Below are 23,605 nucleotides of genomic sequence, written 5' to 3'. Positions count from 1 at the left end.
GGTCTCTAGTCCTAAATTAAGCTTAAGACATTTTTTTTATTTACTAAAACCATAGTAGTTAGTATAAATTCTTCCTTTGCAAGATGTTTCATAAAGTTATTTTTGAATTGAGTGCCTTTTGCAACATGATTAAAATTAGGAAATATCAAAATGAGAAAAATACAATCCCTAAATATTAAATGGAAATTTTAAGTAAGCATCGTAAGTGGAGCATTTGAAGAACTTCCGTGATGTTTTCCATTTTACCCCAGTAGACTTAGGTGCAGGTCACTCAGTCAAAAAATAAAACAAGTGCATAGCATTCAGAAGAGCAAGGACGTGAAAAGAAAAATAGAGAAAAAAAAGTTTAAAATATGATATTTTATTTACATTGAAGTTGGCATTTACATTGCCTTTCTCCCTATTAATTTTATGATGTTATAATGTTGTTGTTTAGAGCTACTTACAACGTCAGAGCAATCATTGCAGCATCTAGGATCTATTCAAATATATCCAATCAGTTAGGCAAGAAGAAAAACTAAAAAGATGGGGTTGTCTCTCTCTCTGTCTTTCTCTCATATGGACTCATTATGATATAGTGTAAAGAGTAACGGGTGAAGAGTCAGGATACGTGAATTCCCCATCCAGCCCTACCAGAAATTATTTGTGTAATGTTCTATGAATCATTAGCTTCACTGTACCTTAGTTGTATCGTCTGTTAAGTGAGGACATTAGACTAGAGATTTTGGACTCCACCCACCCTACCCTTTCTTCTAATGAGATTTTACTGGGAAGCGTGAACAAAGGAAACAAAAAGCATGGGCTGTGCGAGTTGCCATGAGAGGGGGAGGTTCTCCGGGCCCCTGCCTCATGATCCTAGACCCAAGGCCAGGATCCTGGGTGTGCGACCTGCAGTCACACAGGGGCCTGCACTGGAAGGGCCTTGCCTTTGGTTTGATGCTCTACTGCCGCCATTTTGCACTGAGCCTGGCAAATTGTGTAGGCAGTCCTGCTTCTACCTCACAAAAGGTGTTAAGATAATCTCTGAGTATGAGCGCGATGGGAAGAGGTGGGATCAGGGATTCCCAACCTGAAGTACCACATATAAACACCAATTCTGTTCAAGTGTACAGGATCCTTTGGCAGTATCTCGGAAGCAACTGAATCCCAGGTAAAGATCTAGACCTAGATTGAAAATCTTGTTTGAGCCAGAAACACCGTGATACAAGGTATAACTCCCCCAAATTGGTAACAGGAGTGATAAGGTTAGCAGGCTAGCAGTCGGTTAAGCCTCTTTAAGCATGAATTTTGTGTGTCATATCATTAGTATAGAAGAAAGTGGAGAAAAGAGTAAGAACGTTTTTGTACCTTTGTTGTCTTCTTGGTTTATAACTTCCAATTCCTCTTATTGCTCTTACATGGAGTTTAAGTTAAAATTTTTAATACAGCTAGCTTTCTTCTATGGGTAACAGAAGCCATACAAAGTTTATCATAAGGTATTTCTCAGCAAGAGTTGAGTTGGATGTATAGTGTTAATCAATTGTGCAAGATCAGCTTATCAGATAATTCAGTTTGTACCTAAATACTTAACAAGGAGAGAGTCCTGCTATTATAAAGCATGTCATTTTCTTCTTGTGTATAATATCAGTCACATTTTTATATGTTGGAAGGGTTTTGTCCTCCAGTCAGATCTGTCATGCATATTATCATTTTAAATTTTTTTAGTTAATTTCATACAATGAGTTTCTAAAAAGAACATATAGAAAGAGATACGTTCTGAGGAGAGAAAGACAGAAGTAGCACTTGGCAGGTTAGACAGGAGGGTCATTTTCAGACTATAATCAGTGTACACCAAGAACAGCCTGTTACTTCCTGGCGAATGAATGCTGCGGTTTTATGAGCTTTGTTTGCAGTTAGGAACAGCTATCTCCACTTCACAGCAAGAGTTCCCACAAGAAATAACTGATATCCCAAGCTTCTTGAGTGTCTCCTTCATTCATTCAGCAAATATTTAATAAGCACTGTTTTCCTTGTGATATTGTCTGTGGTTTCCAGGCACCTCCGAAATATTTTTTCTTAATCTGTGTATATGGGTCCTCCATCAGAAAGCTGTGTTGCTTTGAGTTTTTAATTGAAAAGAATACAGATAAAACTCTCTAGGCCTAGCCAGTGAATAAAAAAGCAAATTGATTAGGGCAAAGAATTAATTGAAATGATGCAATTCTGAAACTTCGAAGATTCCCTAGAAAGCATATACTAGCTCATTTTACAGAAGAAGATATTGAGATTAAAAAACATAAGTAGCTGAGCCAAAATGAGTAGTCTAATAATTTTAAACCTGGTCTAATCATTCAATTAGTGAGCTTTAGCTGTGTGCCTGACACTGCCCTAGGCACTGGGATACAAAGGTGAATAAGACCCTCCATGCCTCTATCAGCTCATGGGCATGTAAACGAAAGATTATAATGTGATGTGATAAATTCAGCAGTTGAGATATGCAGATGATATTCTGTAGAAGGAGGGTATGAACTCAGGTTGAAATCATCAGAAAGGCTTCCTGACATGGAAGTAATTCTGTGCTGTTTCCCATAACCACGTTACTGAATGCCTTATTTAGCCAGGGGAGACAGAGAATTGTATTCCCAGAGTAGTGATTCTTTAACTGGGCGTGTATCAGAATCCCCTAAAGGGCTTGTTAAAACACAGATTGCTGATTCCGTCCATTTAGGGTGGACCCCAAGAATCTGCATTTTGAACAAGTTCCCAGGTAATACCGATGCTGCTGGCCTGCGGACCACATTTTGAAAACTACCATCCTAGAGCATCCTTAGGTGTTGTATGTCTACAGAAAGCATATGAAAGAGCACTGAATTACTGGGCAAAAATACCATACTTCATAAACCTCTCTAAAACATAATAAAATAGTCTGAGTCTTTTTGGTAATATACCAGTTCCAAAATTTTAGGTTTCACAGGTATATGAAAGATAAACATATTATCTAACGGGAATTTTTGTTTTAAAGGCGTGGTCTTTGTACCAATACATAGCAATCAAAACTGTCTAAGGGTTAGTAGTCCCTAAATCTGATATTCAGAATCCCCTAATAAAAAATCTCACTTTAAAATTAGACTCTGTCCCTGACTGAGCTGCTTCCTGCTGTTTAGGGAGATATTTGATCCTGCAGACTACTACAGATTCCCATCCCTTTGGAACTTTTTCTCCTGAAGCTCTTACACATTGGGAACTCTCACTGGCATCTGAATACGTGCTCCCAGGAGAAAGCCATGTCAGAGCAGGCGTGGAGAGACTGGCCCAGAAACTGTACTAATTCCCAGGAAGAGAAGAAAACTTTGTCACTTTTGACCTGGCTTTACACACACCTCTGTAGCAGTCGGAGGCTCTGCTGGGCTGCCCATGTAGCTGTGTAATGAGAAAAAGATCATCTTCCCTCATGGTTGTTTTTAGATATTTGGTGCCAGTATGTATTTCGGAAGCCTTCTACAGAAAGGCACACGTGCATTTTTAATGATAAAATGCCTATATTACATTAATTAGTCAACTTTAAACAAAGTAGCCATGAGGATTTATATACCTCAACAAATGCTGAATATGGGCTTTCTTTAAACTGAAAATTTTAATACAAATGACTAAATTAAAAATAATTTTCTGTGTTTTCTTACCATCTAAAATGTTGTTGAGAAAGAGACTATTTTTCAAAAAGATGATGAATACAGTTACCTAGATTTCAGGTCCCTTTGCCTTGACATTTGAAGTGAGTAAAAGCAGATGATATGATAAATGCATAATTTCGATGTTAGACTGAGGAAGTGTGTGTGTCTCTGTGTGTGACTCTCTGTGTATATATGTATTTATATTCCCCTGATATACATGTATTTATATGTCTGTATATTGCAGAATAACAACCATTTTATGTACTTGTCTCTAAATATGAGAATCATAGAAGTAGGAAAACAATTCTCAGTCAATATCTTTGTGTCCTCGTCCCCAGGTACACTCTCTGGTACTAGTAGGCACTCGATAAACAGTTATTAAACAAAGGGATGGATGAATGATTCTACTCAGTTTTTTACATATACTTACTTCAGCTCTTCTAGACCCTCCAAGATATTTTCTTTTCCAAAAGAATTATTTATTCATGTTGATGTTTATTAAAATGGCTTAGCATAATATTCAAATATATTTCTTTAATTTTTAAGTGAATGTTAAAAACATGCTGGGTAATAGACCAGTGTTAATAGAGCACCTGTCTTCCTACATGAACACATACTTGTAACGAATAAAGAAAATAAATGGTGAGGGAATAAAAGTAAAGAGAAGGAAACAGAAAAGGAGAAGCAATAAGTATCAAGGTCTCATCATAATATAACTGCTTGTAAAAGTATGAAGAATCTTTGAGAAATACCTAAAACAAGTCAATTATGGGGAGAGCAGGAGCTGACTGATTTGAAGACCAATATAACTTTTATTTAGAGGTTTTCTTTAAAGATGTTAACATTGCTTGTTTTTAGGCAATAACTTGAAAAGTCAGTCCATATTGATATTCATCATTATCTATCCAAAAATATCAATATCTAAGATAGACATAAGGGTATATATGAAAGTATTATTAATTAACAACATTAGTAAGCGTGACCAACATATTTACAAGAGATTTGAGGCTGTTCTGACTTAAGGGACCTAGAAATTTACCCTAACAATATTAAAATACACTTGGCTATGAGGAAACATTTTAATTAATGAAGTTCTGTTTTTGGATAGAGGAAAGTTTACCTGACCTTAGGGAAGGTTGAGATATTTGCAAGACACTAGGGTAAATTTTAGGACTAAATGCAAAATCTCTGGAGAAGGTATGGGAAGAAATTACTTGAGATTTCTTGTGAATTTTTGCTATGGTTTGATCATAAATACCATGCAAATATACTTTGTCAGTGTGTTTTGGCAATTCTTCCAAGGATACCAAGGAGTGAAGAGAAGGACAGGAAAAAAAAAAGGAAAATAAGGTTTATTTTACACTAGAAAAATGCAGTGAAGAATTTTATAACTTTCTAGCAAATTTTCTCTGAGTCCACTATACAGTATTACAAAATCTTTGTAAAAACCAAAAATGCAGACTTCCAAATAGAATCAAAACATTATCCTTCCCAACAATTTTGAGAGTAACAAAAATTTAATTCCATCATTTGTTCTAGAATTGTAACAGTTAGGGCGATTTGGAGTCTAGGAGATTGAGACACAACATAGCCTAAAGTAGGAAAGGGAATTTTTCTGCTCTCTGGAAGGACGCAGGTGCTGCTTGGCCTCAGGAACAAGTGTAGCTAGAAAAGTACTCTCAGGACTTGCCATTTTGTCTCTGCTTTTCTCTGTATATCTGCTCATCTTCTCTCTTCATAAATCTTCTTATTCTACATGGGATTTATCAATTCTTTCATTCTACATCTTATAGCTGCAGTCGCTTGGAAAAAATAAATCTGCCTTGGTGATCTCTTTGGAACCATGTTCTAAAATCATGGGGAAGGGATTGAGTGAACTCAGTTGGATTAATTGGCTACCACTGGACCAGTCAACGGTTTGACCTGGAGGATGGAGGGCTAAGATTGCTTCACTTCAGGTGCAGATTAATCCACTGTAACTAGGGGAGCAGGACCATGCAACAACATGGCAGCTGCCCTGGGTACCATAAGGTTTGGCAATAGGGACAGTGGGGAGCCATCCCAGGCAAAGGAGAATGTCATGGTACTGGGCAGAAAAAACCATATATTACTAGTATCCATAGCAACATCAGGGAAAAACACATTATATCCATGATGGTCATACCTAGTTCATAGAAGGCTAGGTTCTAGCCCACTTAAGTGACTATAGATATTGAGATATATAACTAATAGCATATCTATACCACATGAAAAAAAAAATCTTGATAGAGCTAATAGATTTAAATGATTGGGTTTCTTCGTGAAACCCTTTTTGAATACTCATCTGAGCCCTATCAAACTCTTGCAAGTATTTATGATCACAAATACACAGTTTATCATGTAATTGTTCTACAATTACTTGAAGAGTAGGTCTGAGTTCCTAGCTCAACTGTAGGTGTCTTGTCTTATGCTTCCTTTTACTAGAAGACTTCTGCACCAAGATCAGTGTTAAGGACATAATTTATTCCACATTCATTCCATAAATGATTCTTGAGTGCCTACTAATTTCTAGGCAATATATTCGATGCTCAGGCCACAAAGATGATCCTTAATGAGAGCACATGATTTGATATCTTTTGTCCCTATCACACTTGACATAGAAATCTAGTATGGCCAGATCTGATCTAGCGAGTGAATTGCTTCTCCAAATACCAATAGTGTAGTTTAGTTTGCCTATCCAGAAAAATCAGGATTTTCCTCCCTTTTAAGCCAAAAGGCTATTAATGCAAATCCAATTGAATTTGCATTTGATTACATTTCTGATGGAAACATTCATATGCAAATGAAAATTCATGCAAAGATAGCCAGATAATTCAGATATTTGCTGAAATATCAAGATAAAATTAGCATGATATTAAATGTACATCCATCCATGTTTACTAGATTACACTCAGGATCTTCAAGTGGGACAGTGTTCTTGAAAAACTTAAATAAATTGTGTCTTAAACATTTGACAATGTTCAAGTAGATCTGGATTTAGAAAGGTGCTATTACCTTACTTTCTACTGCCACAGTGCTGAAAAAGAAGTCAGTCCCTGGTCAGATCAGTCAAGTTGTTCAAAAAAGGTTCATCTTGGACCCACATGTTTTGTCCCCTTTATCTTTTCTTGTGCTTAAAACAAAAGGTGACTTTTGATAGAACTGAAGTCATTTTGATGATCCAAAATGATGAACAAATATTTTGTGCAAGCTGGCAATTCCTTCATACTCCATAGTGACTTAATGGTGCAAGTTAAATGACACCATCACAATCACCACCAAAAAGTATCCTTTGGAAAACATCCATGACAACATGAACAGACCAGAAGGAAAGTGATCCTAATCAGTGTCCATATTCTTCTAAGAATAGGCTTAAGCAAAATTTCAAGATATAAAATCTTAATCCACTATTCCACATTCCAAACCTACATTTGAAGGAAGTACAGGTCTTGGAATCAGACCATTGCTCTTGTTAAAATTAACAGAAGTTGAAGTGGCAAAAGAGAAAAGCTTGAGATCACAGTATTCAGAGAGTTAGCACTTAGTTTAATAGTCTACACAGTGTAATTCTCCCCAGCTTTATGTTATTTGATCCAATGTATTCATTCATATTTTCAAATCTTTTTAGAATTCCCGTGCTTCCTGGTGTGGTGAATGTCCCTTACCATCCATCAGATTCAAAAAGCCTGAACCTAAGGGAGGGTCTTAGCCTTTCCCTCCTTGGCTCACCCAGTCTCTCTCCAAATCTAGCAATCTTACTTTTTAAGTATCTCTCAAATCCAGCCACTTCTTATACTCTCCATCACCAATTCTTTAACTTTTATCTTTTGCCTAATCAATGGCAAGAGACTCCTAACTGGTTTCCCAGAATCTACTTTTCTCTTCCTGCATTCCCTATCATACTGTAGCCAGAGTTGTCATATGAAAATGCAGGTAATCTATAATTTCATCCAACCATCCTCTCTGCTTAATACCCTTCAATGGCTTCCTGTTTCTCTTAGAAGAAAACTCAAATCCTTAACAAGGCTAGCACACACGGCAGGGTCTAGTGCCTGCCTTCCTCTTCACCCTTGCATCATGCTGCTCCCCTTTCTCTCCACACTCTAGCAATGTCCTTTCAGATCCCGAGATGCTCCATTTCCTTTCTAGTCACCACTGCTGTACCCCAGCTTCTAAAGTTAGTTAACTTCGTGCTTCTCAGTTAAGGCTTTCCTGATCTTCCACACTCCATCAGGTCCCCGTCAGGTCCCCCTGTTACTTCTGTAATACAACCGTACAACTTTCTTTCATAACACTTATTTGAGTTTGTAATATTATATCTACTTTTTGAGACAATATCAGTTGTATTGATCATTCTCATGGCTTCCTAAAGGATGAGGCTGGATCTGTTTTTTGCTTATCAAAACAAGGCATGATGCCTATCTCATACCAGGCATTCAGTAAATACTTGTTGATTAACAGAAGGTTCCACTTTCTATTCTTCTCATAACAGTTCATAACAGTGAAAGCCAAAAATAAAAATTGACTGGCTTGCTTGAACAACACCCTGCCACAAATTGCCAGGGAGAATTAGGATGGCAAGTACTAGAATATCTTTTATGACAGAGAAGGTGAGATGAAGAATATAGTGGAATCAAGGTTAACTGTTCTCAAAAACTATGAAAGTCGGGCCCCACCAGTAATTGTACTAGCAAAAGACTTTTCTTCACTTACTTCTGGTAGACAATAATGTGGCAGCCACTTTCCCAACACTGTCTTATGCATAAGTTTCTACTTAGGATGTTTAAAGCCACAACTTATTTCAGAAACATAGCTAGTGGTTTCTAATATACAGTCTTGGGACAAGAGTTGCTAAAGTTGATTTACAACTATCGTTCATGTCATGGGAATAGAGTCATCACTACAAAAGTTAAAAATCATATCGAAATCACACTGCGGCATAGCCAGTTCCTTAACTCCGTCTGTTACTTTTTATTTTATTTCTATCAGTGTGAGCTTAATTTTATTTTCAGCAGCTTTAAAATACTGAGCTAAACATTGAAATTTTAAGGAAAGATAAACTCCCACATTCCCTGATTTTTTAACAAAGTCCCATTATTATCTCCCTAGGAATATCCGTCCTTTCGCATCTCTCTCGGACTGGGTAGTCCTGGTGGTCTGTGATGTTCAGAGACTGGAGGGTTAAAAGCTTATATTTAGCAACAGGATGTATACGTGGTTAGGAACATTAAGTGTGGTGGAGTATAAAAAATTAATTATACCTTTCTTAAAAGAGAAGGAAGCTTTATATAGACTACTAAAGTAGCTTTGAGTTCATATTATCTCTCATGTTTATGGATCTGAGAATATAGTTCTGTTTTTTTTTAAACTTTCCCTGAAAAACATTAAAAAATATCTTTGATTCTTTGTGAAGCATGCAGACTAGTATTCCAAGAAGAGGAAACTAAAATATGCTTATTTAACTTAAAGCCAGGTGTCCTCTTTTTTTGCATATATTATGAGAATAAGCATTCAATCAATAACTGGTCATCTGCACCACTTCCTACGGATAAACTAGGTATTTGTGATCTTTCTGCAAGTCTGTGTGTCTTACTAACAATGATGTAGGCAGACCGAGGCTCCTAGGAAGAAGGCCCTGAAAAGACATTTCTTCTCCTTTTCCCCATTTCAGTTAAGAATGCAAATTGCACATCAGACTTTGAGGAATACTTTGCCAAAAGAAAACTGGAGGAACGCGATGGCCACGCAGTCAGCATCGAAGAGTACCTTCAGCGCAGTGACACAGCCATCATTTACCCAGAAGCCCCTGAGGAACTGTCTCGCCTTGGCACGCCCGAGGCCAATGGGCAGGAAGAAAATGGTGAGGCTGTAATTCATTTTTAGCCACGACGCTGACCTCTGCAGCTGTTACAATTACAAATGCACTACATGCCTGGGTGTTTACCTTAAAATTTGAAGAACAGCTGCAGAGGCATGGAATTTCATGAGCAAAGATTAGAACTGTAATTTTAGGGTATTGTGAAATTTTTTTTTGTCAGCAAATTTGTATCATCTGTACATCCAATAAAGAACCAGAACAATTAGAGCCTATTTCTAAGAGATAAAAATATCTACATTGATTCCTCTCTTTCCAAAATATTTCACTTTTGAGGAAAACAACAAAGTTTAGAGATACTGACCCTAAACTTTGTTCTTCTTTACCGACACCTGAAAAGCTCCTTCACCCCGTGACTCCCTGAGTCATATGTGACTAAAGGTTTACTACGAACTGTCAGTCACCTAAAGAGAATCTCCTCATTTATCAGCGGTTTAAATTTCCCCCCAAATGCGCCAGTAATTAATTAATTTTCCAGCGCAGTGTGAGCTGATTTCGACAAGTCTGCGCTGGGTGTGCAAGGGGACCGGTGTGCGTGGAGGCCGCGTGCGCCTGTGGCACTCTCGTGGAGCAGATTGCAGCGATTCCTGTCATACCATCCCGGGCAGTCAGCCCATTAGCTGCCATTGATTTACTGACCTTTTGGCCTGCTTCTCTCCCTCTCGTCTCTCGGCTACAGACCTGCCACCTGGAACTCCAGATGCTTTTGCCCAACTGCTGACCTGCCCCTACTGCGACCGGGGCTACAAGCGCTTGACATCACTGAAGGAGCACATCAAGTACCGCCACGAGAAGAATGAAGAGAACTTTTCCTGCCCTCTGTGTAGCTACACGTTTGCCTACCGCACCCAGCTCGAGCGGCATATGGTGACGCACAAGCCAGGGACAGATCAGGTGGGGGGTTGGTTTTAAGTGATTTCTTTCTATAATAACCCCTTAGAGAAACGATATTGCTTTGATTGGCAATCATTATTAATTTTTCATGGCATTTTGAAGATGCAGATCTTTTAATGGTAATAGCTTTAATTGAGGTCTAAATGATTTTTTGATGGTCTCTTCTAATATGATTTAATAGTCTTATGTTCACGATCGAATGAGTGTGTTAATTTCTAATTTAGAAATTTTATTTGCACTTTAACTTGACTTTAGTTTCATTTTTATGTTCCACAAAAAGTGAATGAAATTGTAGCATTTTAATTATACATTATTAAACATCTCAGCAATTTTAATTCCATTTTTCACCTAGTTTTGCTTAGATATTTTTTTCATATGAGCTCTAAGTCATAGTAAAAGAAGTGTGCATTTTTTTCATTTGTCACATAACATCTTCAATTACTTAGACTATTTTTACAAGCTGCTCCTCGTTTATGAAATTTCATTAAGTGTTTTAAAGAAAATCAAAAAAGCCTCTAATATATATGCATATCTATATAAAACAAACTGGATTAATACTAAAATGTTGGATATGCAATAAAAATGACCCCTTCCTGATATGCATATTTGTTACTAAATGTTAAAATTGCTCTGCCTCTTTCGGCTTACTTGTGTTAAAAATAAAAACTCTGTCTTAAACAGCATAGCATCTTAAATCCTTAAAATGATTGAATAGGATTGATTCATAGTGTCCCTTAAATGTTTTAGCAAAACTGCTCTTTCTGTCCTCCTGGGAGAATTGACTGCAGATTGATATTATGAGGTGTTCATATGGTAACAGAAATGGTGCACCTTAAGTCCCAGTAACTGGCCCAACAGATCTGGAATCACCCGTAAACCTTGACACCATCTCTGTTTTTAAAATTATCGAACAGGATATTGTCTAAAATTCTTATGTTTCTTTCTTATGGGCTTTATTTTCTTTGAATAAGGAAAATGAGAATAAGCAAACACGATCCAGCAATGGCGATGATACTAGATTATGGAATTTTACTATTTTAAGAAAACAGCTCATGTAAATCATTTCATTTATATCTGATTGAACTTGTCACCTGAATGTTTTTCCAAGTTCAGTTATAAAAACTATGCTTGCATAGTTACACTTATGTAACAGTTTCTCTCCCCTTGCTTATATGCACAAAAACTCTAGGAAAAAAAACCAAGCCTAGATATTTATCTAGCATAACTGCTTTAAATTTCACATGCAGAAGTGTGATTGTGTTGGCGCATTATGAATGGTAGCTTTGGTGTTGAAAAGTCCCCTCATTTGCTCATGGCATTTACAATTAGTAAATTAAAATGATTGTATCATATTAACAGTGGCACAACTAAAGTTTATAGTAGTCCTCTGAGGACTGTGGGGGGAGACAAAGCAGCTGTTGCTGTTTGTTTATGCAACTCAGCAACATATGAGCGCTGGTCCCTCAATGGCGCTCGGCGGGCTGGGCTCTGCTTGATCTTTGAAGGTTGCTGCTGTTTGAACAAACCTCCCTGTGTCCCATGTAACACCATCTGTCTCACTAGGAATGTGGGAAGATTCAGCACACCCTAGCAGTTGTCATACCGTTTCTGTGCTGTCTTTTTGCAAAAGGCTTTTGTGTCATTGCTGCTTGAAAAAGGCTGGCCTCCTACCTTGAGCATCCAGAGTGGATGACTGTATTTCTTTCTTTTCTTTTTTCTTTTTTTTTTCAGAATTCTAAGTCACAGTTCTTTTGTTCCCTTGTTCAAAAAGGTCAGCTGTGTTTGATTGTATCTTTGCTGCTTTTAACTTGTCTTTTCAGCAAACTTTTTTTCTTTTTCATCCCTACTCCTTAGCACACTACTAAAAAGGAAAATGACAAGTCGGTGAAGTCTTTCCTACTGGCCTGTGATAAAACTGCTCAAGCAGCTCTAACCCAAGATGTTGTCTGTTACATTTGATAATGAATCAGATCTTACATGCAACATCTCAGGAAAAACAGAGTTTATATTTGCTACTAGCACAGTGAATGGGGTATTTAAACATGCTTATCATGTAATGAAAGAGTTATAGTCAAGGATTTTTTAATTTATGTGTGTGGGGCTTTTTTTCCTTCTTTAAAATTGGTATTGCTTCATTATAAGATATACTTTTACCTCAATACAGAAAATATGATAAAATGAGTTATTTGTGTGGGGAGTTTTTTTGGGAGACTATTTAGGATTTTGAGGATAATATTAATTTTTTTCCTTGACAAAACAGTTGCATTCCAATAGGGAATCTTCAGATTTTAGAATTTGCAGTAAACACAGAGAACCACAAACATCTTTGCAATGATGCTTTCTCATCTCTAACGGCTCAAAGAAACATTCTGGAAAAGAGACTACAGAGATAATCCTAAAGCAAGTGTTGGATGCGCATGTGAAAGCACTTTTTTTTTATTTGTTCCAATTTTATTGCCAACATTATCACTTTTATTGCAACTCTGAAAGACTGGGCAAATAAATAAACATGCACTCAAACCTTTTGGCCTGTCTGAAAATAGAGGCCTTTTAAAAATATTTGTAACAAATTTCCTTTGTTCCTCCTGCACAAAACTGATGTCAGTCTTCCTCCTTTTATAGCACCAAATGCTGACCCAAGGAGCAGGTAATCGCAAGTTCAAATGCACAGAGTGCGGCAAGGCCTTCAAATATAAACACCATCTGAAAGAACACCTGCGAATTCATAGTGGTGAGTAGCAGAGGGGCTGGTGCTTACATTTGCATTTTGTTTCATTAGGGGCATTTTTAAAGATTGTGTAAAATTTACACAATCCTGTATGTAGTTTTTTGGATCTACCCATTTATGTCATAAGCTGTGTGCACCTGCTTTGTCATCGTGAGACTTATGGTATCACCAGTAGCACTGCTAATAAGAAGAGGAGTGCTTATACTTCTTGAAAATTGCAAATGCTTTGATTTATTGTGAAATCTAGAGGCTCCTTTTTGCCCTTTTAAAAACTCTTCTACAGATTAAATGTTTTGACCTGAAGAAACTCAGCTGGCAAATTCTGAAGGATATTCATTTTTGATACCCAACCTTGAAAGAAGAATGTGGGAGAATTTTGGAAAAGAGCTTTTGTATGATAAGTGTTCCTTGATTCCTGAGAGCTGTGTATTACAGAACAACAACCTACCACTGAGATTTCTTCTTTATAACTATTTTGATAGCTCTGCCAAGCATTTTATTACCAAATTGGATGCTATTCAAAGGACTAGTTGGATTGGTAGAATCAATGGAATCTTCACAGAGTTGATTAAAGCCATGGCTGCACTTCCCTTTGAATACTGTGACATCTTTATTGTGCTATTGACCACACATTAATCTGACACTCTGTTTAAATAGGAGGCCGCCGATGGCAAGACCAGATTTGGGATCTTGGCTGAAAAAGGCACAGATAGCCCTCACCTTCCACTGCTAACATCTTGAATTATGTCCTTCCAGGGTAGATAAAGCCCTGAAACAGTGATAGCCACATAATCCTAATCTAACCACCAAGAACGTAGAGGTGCCCCATTGTGTTCCTTTCCTTTGGTTGCACAGATTCTTGCCTTGGTAGACAACTGCAGTCGTTACCCAATCAAAAAAATGTAACGTCAATTTTAATTGTCATTTTAGGTGAAAAACCGTACGAGTGCCCCAACTGCAAGAAACGTTTCTCCCATTCTGGTTCCTACAGTTCACACATCAGCAGCAAGAAATGTATTGGCTTAATCTCTGTAAATGGCCGGATGAGAAACAATATCAAGACGGGTTCTTCCCCTAATTCTGTTTCTTCTTCTCCTACTAATTCAGCCATTACCCAGTTAAGAAACAAATTGGAGAATGGAAAACCACTTAGTATGTCTGAACCAACAGGCTTACTTAAAATTAAAACAGAACCACTAGACTTCAATGACTATAATAAAGTTCTTATGGCCACACACGGGTTTAGCGGCACTAGTCCCTTTATGAATGGTGCACTTGGAGCCACCAGCCCTTTAGGAGTTCATCCGTCTGCTCAGAGTCCGATGCAGCACTTAGGTGTAGGGATGGAAGCCCCTTTACTCGGATTTCACACAATGAATAGTAATTTAAGCGAGGTACAAAAGGTTCTACAGATTGTGGACAACACAGTTTCCAGGCAAAAAATGGACTGCAAGGCTGAAGAAATTTCCAAGTTGAAAGGTTATCACATGAAGGATCCATGCTCTCAACCTGAGGAACAAGGAGTTACTTCTCCTAATATTCCACCCGTAGGTCTTCCAGTAGTGAGTCATAATGGTGCCACTAAAAGTATTATCGACTACACGTTAGAAAAAGTCAATGAAGCCAAAGCTTGCCTCCAGAGCTTGACTACTGACTCAAGGAGACAGATCAGTAACATAAAGAAAGAGAAGCTACGTACTTTAATAGATTTGGTCACTGATGACAAAATGATTGAGAACCACAACATATCCACTCCATTCTCCTGCCAGTTCTGTAAAGAAAGTTTTCCTGGCCCCATTCCTTTGCATCAGCATGAACGTTACCTTTGTAAGATGAATGAAGAGATCAAGGCAGTCCTACAACCCCATGAAAACATAGTCCCCAACAAAGCCGGAGTTTTTGTTGATAATAAAGCCCTCCTCTTGTCATCTGTACTTTCTGAGAAAGGAATGACAAGCCCCATTAACCCGTACAAGGACCACATGTCTGTACTTAAAGCATATTATGCTATGAACATGGAGCCCAACTCTGATGAACTGCTGAAAATTTCTATTGCTGTGGGCCTTCCTCAGGAATTTGTGAAGGAATGGTTTGAGCAACGAAAAGTCTACCAGTACTCAAATTCCAGGTCACCATCACTGGAAAGGAACTCCAAGCCGTTAGTTCCCAACAGTAATCCTCCCACAAAAGACTCTTTATTACCCAGGTCTCCCGTAAAGCCTATGGACTCCATAACGTCACCGTCTATAGCAGAACTCCACAACAGTGTTACGAATTGTGATCCTCCTCTCAGGCTAACAAAACCTTCCCATTTTACCAATATTAAACCAGTTGAGAAATTGGACCACTCAAGGAGTAATACTCCTTCTCCCTTAAATCTTTCCTCCACATCTTCTAAAAACTCCCACAGTAGTTCTTACACTCCAAACAGCTTCTCTTCTGAGGAGCTCCAGGCTGAGCCTTTGGACTTGTCATTACCAAAACAGATGAAAGAACCCAAAAGTATTATAGCCACAAAGAACAAAACAAAAGTTGGCAGCATAAATTTAGACCACAACAGTGTTTCTTCGTCATCTGAAAACTCAGATGAGCCTCTGAACTTGACGTTTATCAAGAAGGAGTTTTCAAATTCAAATAATCTGGACAACAAAAGCGCTAACCCAGTGTTCGGCATGAACCCATTTAGTGCCAAACCTCTATACACAGCTCTTCCTCCACAAAGTGCATTTCCTCCTGCCACTTTCATGCCACCAGTCCAGACTAGTATCCCCGGGCTACGACCATACCCAGGACTGGATCAGATGAGCTTTCTACCACATATGGCCTATACTTACCCAACTGGAGCAGCTACTTTTGCTGATATGCAGCAAAGGAGAAAGTACCAGCGAAAACCAGGATTTCAGGTAATGAGACATATCTTTTTGCTTGAGAGAGAGGAGGTGAAAATTATATCGTTTATGTGTATGTATGTAGGAAAAAAAATCTTAGTGAAAAAAATCTAGTGCTGTGTCCTCCGCAGAAATAGAAGAGTGGGTTTGAACTTGAATCTAAAACTGAGTGAGCTACACAAATAAATGGAGAAACAGTGGAACATTGTGCTACGTAAGCACTTTTGCCTTAAGAAAGAGAAAGAACTTAATATTTATTTTTGAGATTTATTTGGATTGATCCATCTGCTTTCAGAATTATACATTGATATGAATATTTGGTAGGATTTACATAGATGCTAAAAGTTAACATTTATGACAGTCACACACTTTTAGAGACGCTCACAATTTGCAATAATGCATGTATAAATTTGATGTGCACTTCATTTTATAGTTTATTTGGAAGAGCATTTTTAAAATATCTTGTACATGCCACATGATTTCCTTTGTAGGTTTCAAGCTAGTAAATAATTTATGGTTCTTCAAATACAAAAGCAGGTATGTTCTAACATCATGGAGTATAATCCCTGTTTGCAAAATAGGAGCGTAAGTAGCAGTGCACCTCTGTAACAGCTGTTCCGGTATTCCAATTTACAGTACATCTGCCCTCTTTGTAAATGTATTTAAGCCTATTTAATCTTCTCTAGTATTAATTAGTGCAAACGTAGTCTAAGAAAACCAAACTGTGGGCTAGCAAATGGAAATGTATGTTATCATGCAATTTTGCACTCCTTTGGATCAAGACAAAATAAATATCAAGAAATTTAATAATTTACTGATCCACATTCATTATTGCTCAGTGCTGAAGGCTGTTTTAACATAGATAGAACATTGATAAAAAAGTGTTATTAATATTCCCTATTTCAAATTAGAAAATTAAATATAAAAATATAGCTTGAGGCCTTTAGTTGGTAGACATACATTTAAATAGACTGCATAATAATAACATTTTGTACCTAAATATAAAATTCAATTAAAATGGGGTTTCCGCAGCTACGGATCATTCCTAAAGTTAAGCACACTGGAAAATACACAAATTCTGATGTTTAATTCTCACTCACAGATATTTCCTGATAGGAAGAAAATTCAGGAATTTGGGGGAGTTTATATTTTTCTCACCTTCAGAGTTGACCATTTTCTATCTCTGAAGAACAGCACGCTCTACCACCTAGGGCAGAGAAGGTTTATATTTTTGTTGAAATGTGAAACCTCATATATTGTTTGTGGAAAGTAATAGTTTTTAAAAACTAGATCGATTCGTCGTGAGCACCTCTGAGGTTCTCCAAATGTCAGCCGATGCGAAGTTGTTTGGTACAAACACAAAGAGAAGCAACTGTGTTGAACTATGTGATTATATCACAGGGAGAATTGCTTGATGGAGCACAAGACTACATGTCAGGCCTAGATGACATGACAGACTCCGACTCCTGTCTGTCTCGAAAGAAGATCAAGAAGACAGAGAGTGGCATGTATGCATGTGACTTATGTGACAAGACATTCCAGAAAAGCAGTTCCCTTCTGCGACATAAATATGAACACACAGGTATGAGTGACTTTGACTAGCTAGTTAGAGCTTCCCGGCCTGCTGTACATTTCATAATATTTAATGAGTACACTTGTGCAACATAAGATGTAGCATATGCTGATACCTTCAACAAGGAAGAAATAATGCTTTTGCCTAGCTCAGTAGGACTTTTTGTTGCCTGTTTATTGGATCATTCATGTGTTTATCAGTGTGCTTGTCTTATATTTTTTGAGTTAGTCTTACACCAAATTCACAAATCATGTCAAAGATATATTTAAATGGCCAGGGCAACGAAATGACATGACACAAGCCAGCTATTGAAAATATCTTCAAATTCTTAAGCTGTGATGAACCTGTATATGGAAAAACTTAACAATAAAAAACTCAGTCAATGCTGTATTCGTTTCATCATCGAAACATCAAGGAAGCCATGATTTGGGGGTGATTCTGTTTGGTTTTCATAAATTGGCCATGTTTTGAATAAAATAAAAGTGTTAGGACTGTGAAACAAAAGACATGAAGTGGATAATAGGCCAAATGAGCTACTGAAATTACTAATATTTGGAAGACTAAAATACACCTTTCTAAATGTAAATAGTTTCTTTCCAATTCATGCATTCCTCATTAGGAAGCGTTGGCAAGATAGCAGCCTGATTCTTCCCCATAAGGAGAGAAGTAATGGGTTAATTTTTCAAAAGAAAGCTGAAGTGCCATAAGGTGAAGCAATATTAGTTCCCACAATCCAAGATCTGATCTGCAACTGCGTGCTGGAGCTGCGCCTGTGTTCCCTCCCTCCGCCTCCTTCCACCCTTAACCACAGAGTAACTCGGCTTCATCCCTGTTCTTAACCCATCTCCAGCTTTTCTCCAGTAGAAATTTGGCATGCTGTACTGGCCCTAAGTGGGAAAAGAAAGAATGTAGGATCACGACCAAAATACTGATGGGCGGAAATTATAGGAAAATTCTCATTTTAACCAAGATGTCTAGTATCAAACATTTTAATATAGGGACTTCCCTGGCGGTCCAGTGGTTAAGACTCCGCCCTTCCAATGCAGGGGGCATGGGTTCGATCCCCGGTCAGGGCACTAGGATCCCACATACGTCACAGCACAGCCAAAAAATAAAATAAAATGAGCCTTGAAAAAATGTTTTCAATATAGTGGAAAAAATTAACCTAACATTAATGCTCTTTGGGGAAAAGTAATGAAGAGGCAAAAAAGAAAAGGGAATGTGAATACCTCCTGTCACAGTTTGACGGTCTAAATACGTAGCACCCCTTTTAGTGACTGAAAACCATCCTTGGGAAGCCTTTGTACTGATCACTCTCCCTTATTCCTCACTGGGCATGTGAGGGAGGCAGTACAAGTGACCACAATCACCTGAGGGTCGGGGAAAGTTGGGTGAGTCCTACAACGTTAAGTGTTGAGGGTATTTGTAAAAAAGAATAAGGTTGATTAATAACAGCGCTCTTATTCCAACCAACCCAGTTTTCTTTTTCTTCAATTGTCTGATACTAATTGCTATGATTTCAAAAGTTCAACTAATGATACTTTAAAAGCAACCTAATTTGAATAGCAAATCCCAATAGTTTTTACACTTGTATGATAAAATTCAATGTTTGAAACGTCACAATTTTCTTACATTTGTCTTTTTTTTTTAATTTATTTGTATTTATTTTTGGCTGCATTGGGTCTTCGTTGCTGCACGCAGGCTTTCTCTGGTTGCGGCGAGCGGGGGCTACTCTTCGTTGCGGTGCACGGGCTTCTCATTGCGGTGGCTTCTCCTGTTGCGGAGCACGGGCTCTAGGCACGCGGGCTTCAGTAGTTGTGGCTCGTGGGCTCTAAAGCGCAGGCTCAGTAGTTGTGGCGCACGGGCTTAGTTGCTCCGTGGCATGTGGGATCCTCCCAGACCAGGGCTCGAACCTGCGTTCCCTGCATTGGCAGGTGGATTCTTAACCACTGCGCCACCAGGGAAGGCCCTGACATTTGTCTTTTATGATAGATATCAATAGATGTTTTCTTTAGTACCAAGTCCTATTTATGTATTTTAGATTAAAGATATTTTCATACCTAAATTTACTTTAATATCTTAATCAACCTCAAATATATTTTGTATTCATTATTCAACTACAATAAGCACATCATTGAAGGCATCTTTCCCTCTCTGATTGGTTTTATTATATGACCATATGCAAACTCTATCATTTACTACATGGTGAGTGTAAAACTTTTATTTTAGTGAGGGCTGTCATACATATTGACATCCAGTCAGTATCTTTATTTCTTATAAATTAGTCCATAAACTTCAAGGTGTATAGATAGTTAAGAGACCCCAAAGTTGACAAACGCAAATATGCAATATCAATTTGAAAAATATACTGTATTTAAAAAAGGTAAAATATTCTGGTCCTTTAAGATGTGAGAAGATCAGCTGCCTAGAAACATTGCCTAGCAACAAGATGCTAACCATCCAATGGTTTCTCTAAACATGTGATTAATTATCCTCCTGTTGGCTTCCCAGCTTGTCAAGTTTCCAGTGTGTTAACTTTTTGGTCTCCTGACCAAACATCTCATGACATTACTACTGTCAGTTATTAGGTTCCATCAAAGTGAAGTTCTTCATGAATTTTCTATCAGTATGATATATGTGGAAATTTAGTTCATTTTCCTTCCCTAATTGGGCCCCACAAGCCTTTTATTTGTTTATATTAAGCACTAGTAATACTTTGCGAATGTGTTAATATGAAAATTATAAGTGAGAACAATCTTTGGGTTGATTGATTCTAAGGTTGGGAAATGAAGTTGAATGGTCATTTGATTATGTGTTGATTACGAATGTGTCATTGATAAAGTGTGTTTGTTACATCTGTCTACAATTTAACATATAGAATAGTTTAAATTAAGAAGGAAATTATGAGCTACTTATTCTTGAGATCCTGTGCTCTTTTACCTCGGCCTGTTTAATTTATTTCCTAGGCAGACACCAAAGATATAATGCTTAATTCTCCTTACCAATAGCTCATTGATTGCTTGCTTTTCCTGGGAACCGGGACTGGGACAGAGGAAGGAAACACTACATAAATGTTGATTTCAATAGGATTAATTGTCACAAACAAGGACTGTGAAATGAAAAATCTGAAACTCCTGTTAGGCACTGTAAAGCACCCACTTATATTCCACTAAAATTTAAATCTGACATTTATTGAGTACTTTCTCTATTGAGACATTGCAGTAGGTGCTCTTAAACCCCCTTTTTTTTAGAAAAGTAATAAAAATATTTCTACTTTTGAGTGAAGTCAGAGTTTCAAATAAATTACCAGCCAGTTTTGTTTCTCAGTTACATGGTAATATTTTTCATACCACAAACCTTTCATTTATTAACTTCAGTTATCATTCTAGCTGTCAGGTGAATCATGAATCTTGATATTAGAGAAAAAATCTTACCCTGAAAAAGCTTTGACTCACTCAGTATCAGTTTGGATGTTTTTTTCTGAATCTTGTTCATGTGGAAATTTAATTCCAGGACATCTTGATTTGAATCAGGTAAACCGATCAAACAAGTTAAAAAGAGATAAATGACCAAGTCAGTTCCTATTTAAATTGAATTTATTAAATGCTCACCAGTGAAATTTCTGGAGATTAGTAGAATATTTAGTGCAAGATATAGGTCAACACTCCTGCTCCCCAGTTCTGTCCTTTGTATGACATAATAGCTGAACATTTTATCCTTTTAGGTTGTCAGTTCATAGTGTAGAATTAATGTATTTCAATATAAGCATATTATTTATTATCAAAGGAATTCCCTGAAAATCAATGGCTGGTAACCATCGAATATCTGTATCTTAGACTGCAGGTCAGTGGGCATCCCCCAGGCATTTCTAACAGGCCTTGAACTTGTCCTTGAGAATGCTCCTCTCTCAGGACGCTGCTCTGTGTTTTGTTCCTTTGGAAAAGAGAAAGCCACATCAACTGTGATGTTCATTCAAAATTATTCACACGCTGATCCATATAGTTACCTAACTGGTAGACATTTTATGCTCTTGAGCTGCTGAGGCATTTAGGGAGGTTGTAGGACAGTTCTGCCCACGTGTGCTGTAGCAACTAAAGAACCAGGAAAGTTCTTATCTGCAATTTCTCTTCTCTCCATTCAGATTCATTTCATCCATGTACTCTGCTCCTGATACATGCATCTTGCTTACGACTTGGGAAATTATTGAACATGTATTCATAAATACAAATAAAAATATGAAACATTCATCGAGTGTTTACTATGTGCAATCCTTGTGCTAAACACTTTACCTACATTGCCTCCTTTACTCCTTATGCCCAGTCTACAAGTTAGGTCCCCAAATAATTTCCCTTTTACTGACAAAGACCCCGATCCTTGGAGAGGTTAACATGCCTGAGACTGCACAGCTGGTCATAAAAGATGGGTTTGAACCCAGGCAATCAGACTCTAGAGCCCATCTTCCCTATCTAGCACTGCACCACACTGCCTCTGTGAATGAACTGCCACTGTCAGAAACATCTTATCCTAGCTCCTGATAGCATTTTTTTAAAGGTCCAAGTACACACAAGAGAGAGCAAATTCATATACAGCGACTTGAGATTTTTCTGGAAGGCAAAACCTCTGTCTTTTTCCCAAATGCACTTCTGCTTCCTTTTAAATTACCTTCCCACACGGTGGTCTTGTGAAATGGAAAAGCACACTATCTTTCCAAACTCTTGGCACTTTATTGAAATTTTCTTCTCTGTTATCTAGTTTACCTCATTCAAAACAACTTTTCCAAAAGTTAAGGAGTGGTTCTTGTGTGGTTTGCATTACACTTTTTTTCTTCAGTCTATAAGCTGCCTTGAAGCAGATTACTTGAATCTTCTTTATTCCCAATAACAATGAGTAGCCACCAACAGCTACCTTTCTGATTTTTCCTCTTACAGGTAAATAACTTCTTCCTACTCTAATGTTGTGCTTTACCATGTCTTATCACTTAATTTATATTGGACGTTACAGTAAGATAAAGATCGTTGATGAAATAACATATAGCAGCCTATAGCATTTTCTAAATAGTAGCATGCCCCAGAGGCATTCAATAGCATTATTAAAGATATTTGATTACTAATTGAGATTATGTATCACCATATAACTGAATACCTGAGGCGTGTAGAATGGTTTCCTAATCTTACTGTCACTTAGCAAATGAAAATGGTCTTGAATCTACTAATGCTGGTTTTCAATTTGCTGAAATTCAGGTTTGTATTAGGAAATGTAAGCACATAGCTTCATGTATGTTATGATGAGACATACTGCTCTCCATGACACATTTCTGACTTTAATTCTGGAGCATCAGTCTGATCAATTTTTTTTTGTAGTTCTATTTTGGAAATAAACTTTTAAGTATGGCAGCTATGGAAGGTGTTGAAGGCATTCCAGTGCTATTTGTGGCCTGGAATCAACCAGATGTGTTTAGGCTTGGCACCAGTTTCAAGTTCCAAACACTGGTTAGAAACTGCCTGGAATGCCAAAGGAAATACAGCATTCTCTAGCTGAAGAGTATTTTAACACTCAACAAGTGGCTGACATCTCATGGAAAACTTTAGAGGGAAAACACTATTTGGGGTTTGTTCAGCCTGCATGACATCCATCTTTCTACTTTGTGTTTTCAAATGGTTTCTTCTCTAATTTGTATTCTTAGAAGCATTTGGCTGATAAGACATTCTTAACATCATCTTTCCTCTATTCCTGCTCCTGCCTGACTTGGCAGTTTGCTCCTGTTTGAGCCGTAAAGCCTATTTCCAAAGCACCCATTTATGAGGTAACAAGCAGAGGATATACAACTGGCAATGCCAGCGATGATGCCTTCTTGATCACTTTTATACAAGTCCTTGTTTTCAAAATGTACAGAAAAGAATTACCTGAAAACCACATGCTAACTAACGGCACGAGAAATTTCTTGTTCAGTAGGACATCTTTCAGAGTTTTTAATGAGGC

General features: G+C 37.6%; 1 protein-coding gene across 7 annotated transcripts in view; it reads left to right on the top strand.

The window, feature by feature from the left end:
- Positions 1 to 23,605, top strand: part of ZEB2 (zinc finger E-box binding homeobox 2) — a 131,286-nt gene that overhangs the window by 102,009 nt on the left and 5,672 nt on the right. For all 7 annotated transcript variants that reach the window (XM_057550638.1, XM_057550634.1, XM_007183027.2 and 4 more), the window contains 5 exons: positions 9,340 to 9,528; positions 10,223 to 10,437; positions 13,060 to 13,168; positions 14,096 to 16,068; positions 17,455 to 17,635. In XM_057550638.1, the coding sequence (XP_057406621.1) occupies positions 9,340 to 9,528; positions 10,223 to 10,437; positions 13,060 to 13,168; positions 14,096 to 16,068; positions 17,455 to 17,635 (2,667 nt within the window). The remainder of the gene's footprint in view (positions 1 to 9,339; positions 9,529 to 10,222; positions 10,438 to 13,059; positions 13,169 to 14,095; positions 16,069 to 17,454; positions 17,636 to 23,605) is intronic.

Source organism: Balaenoptera acutorostrata, chromosome 8 (assembly GCF_949987535.1).
Source record: "Balaenoptera acutorostrata chromosome 8, mBalAcu1.1, whole genome shotgun sequence".
NCBI classification, from domain to species: Eukaryota; Metazoa; Chordata; class Mammalia; order Artiodactyla; family Balaenopteridae; genus Balaenoptera; species Balaenoptera acutorostrata.
This window is presented reverse-complemented; position numbering and strand designations above follow the sequence as displayed.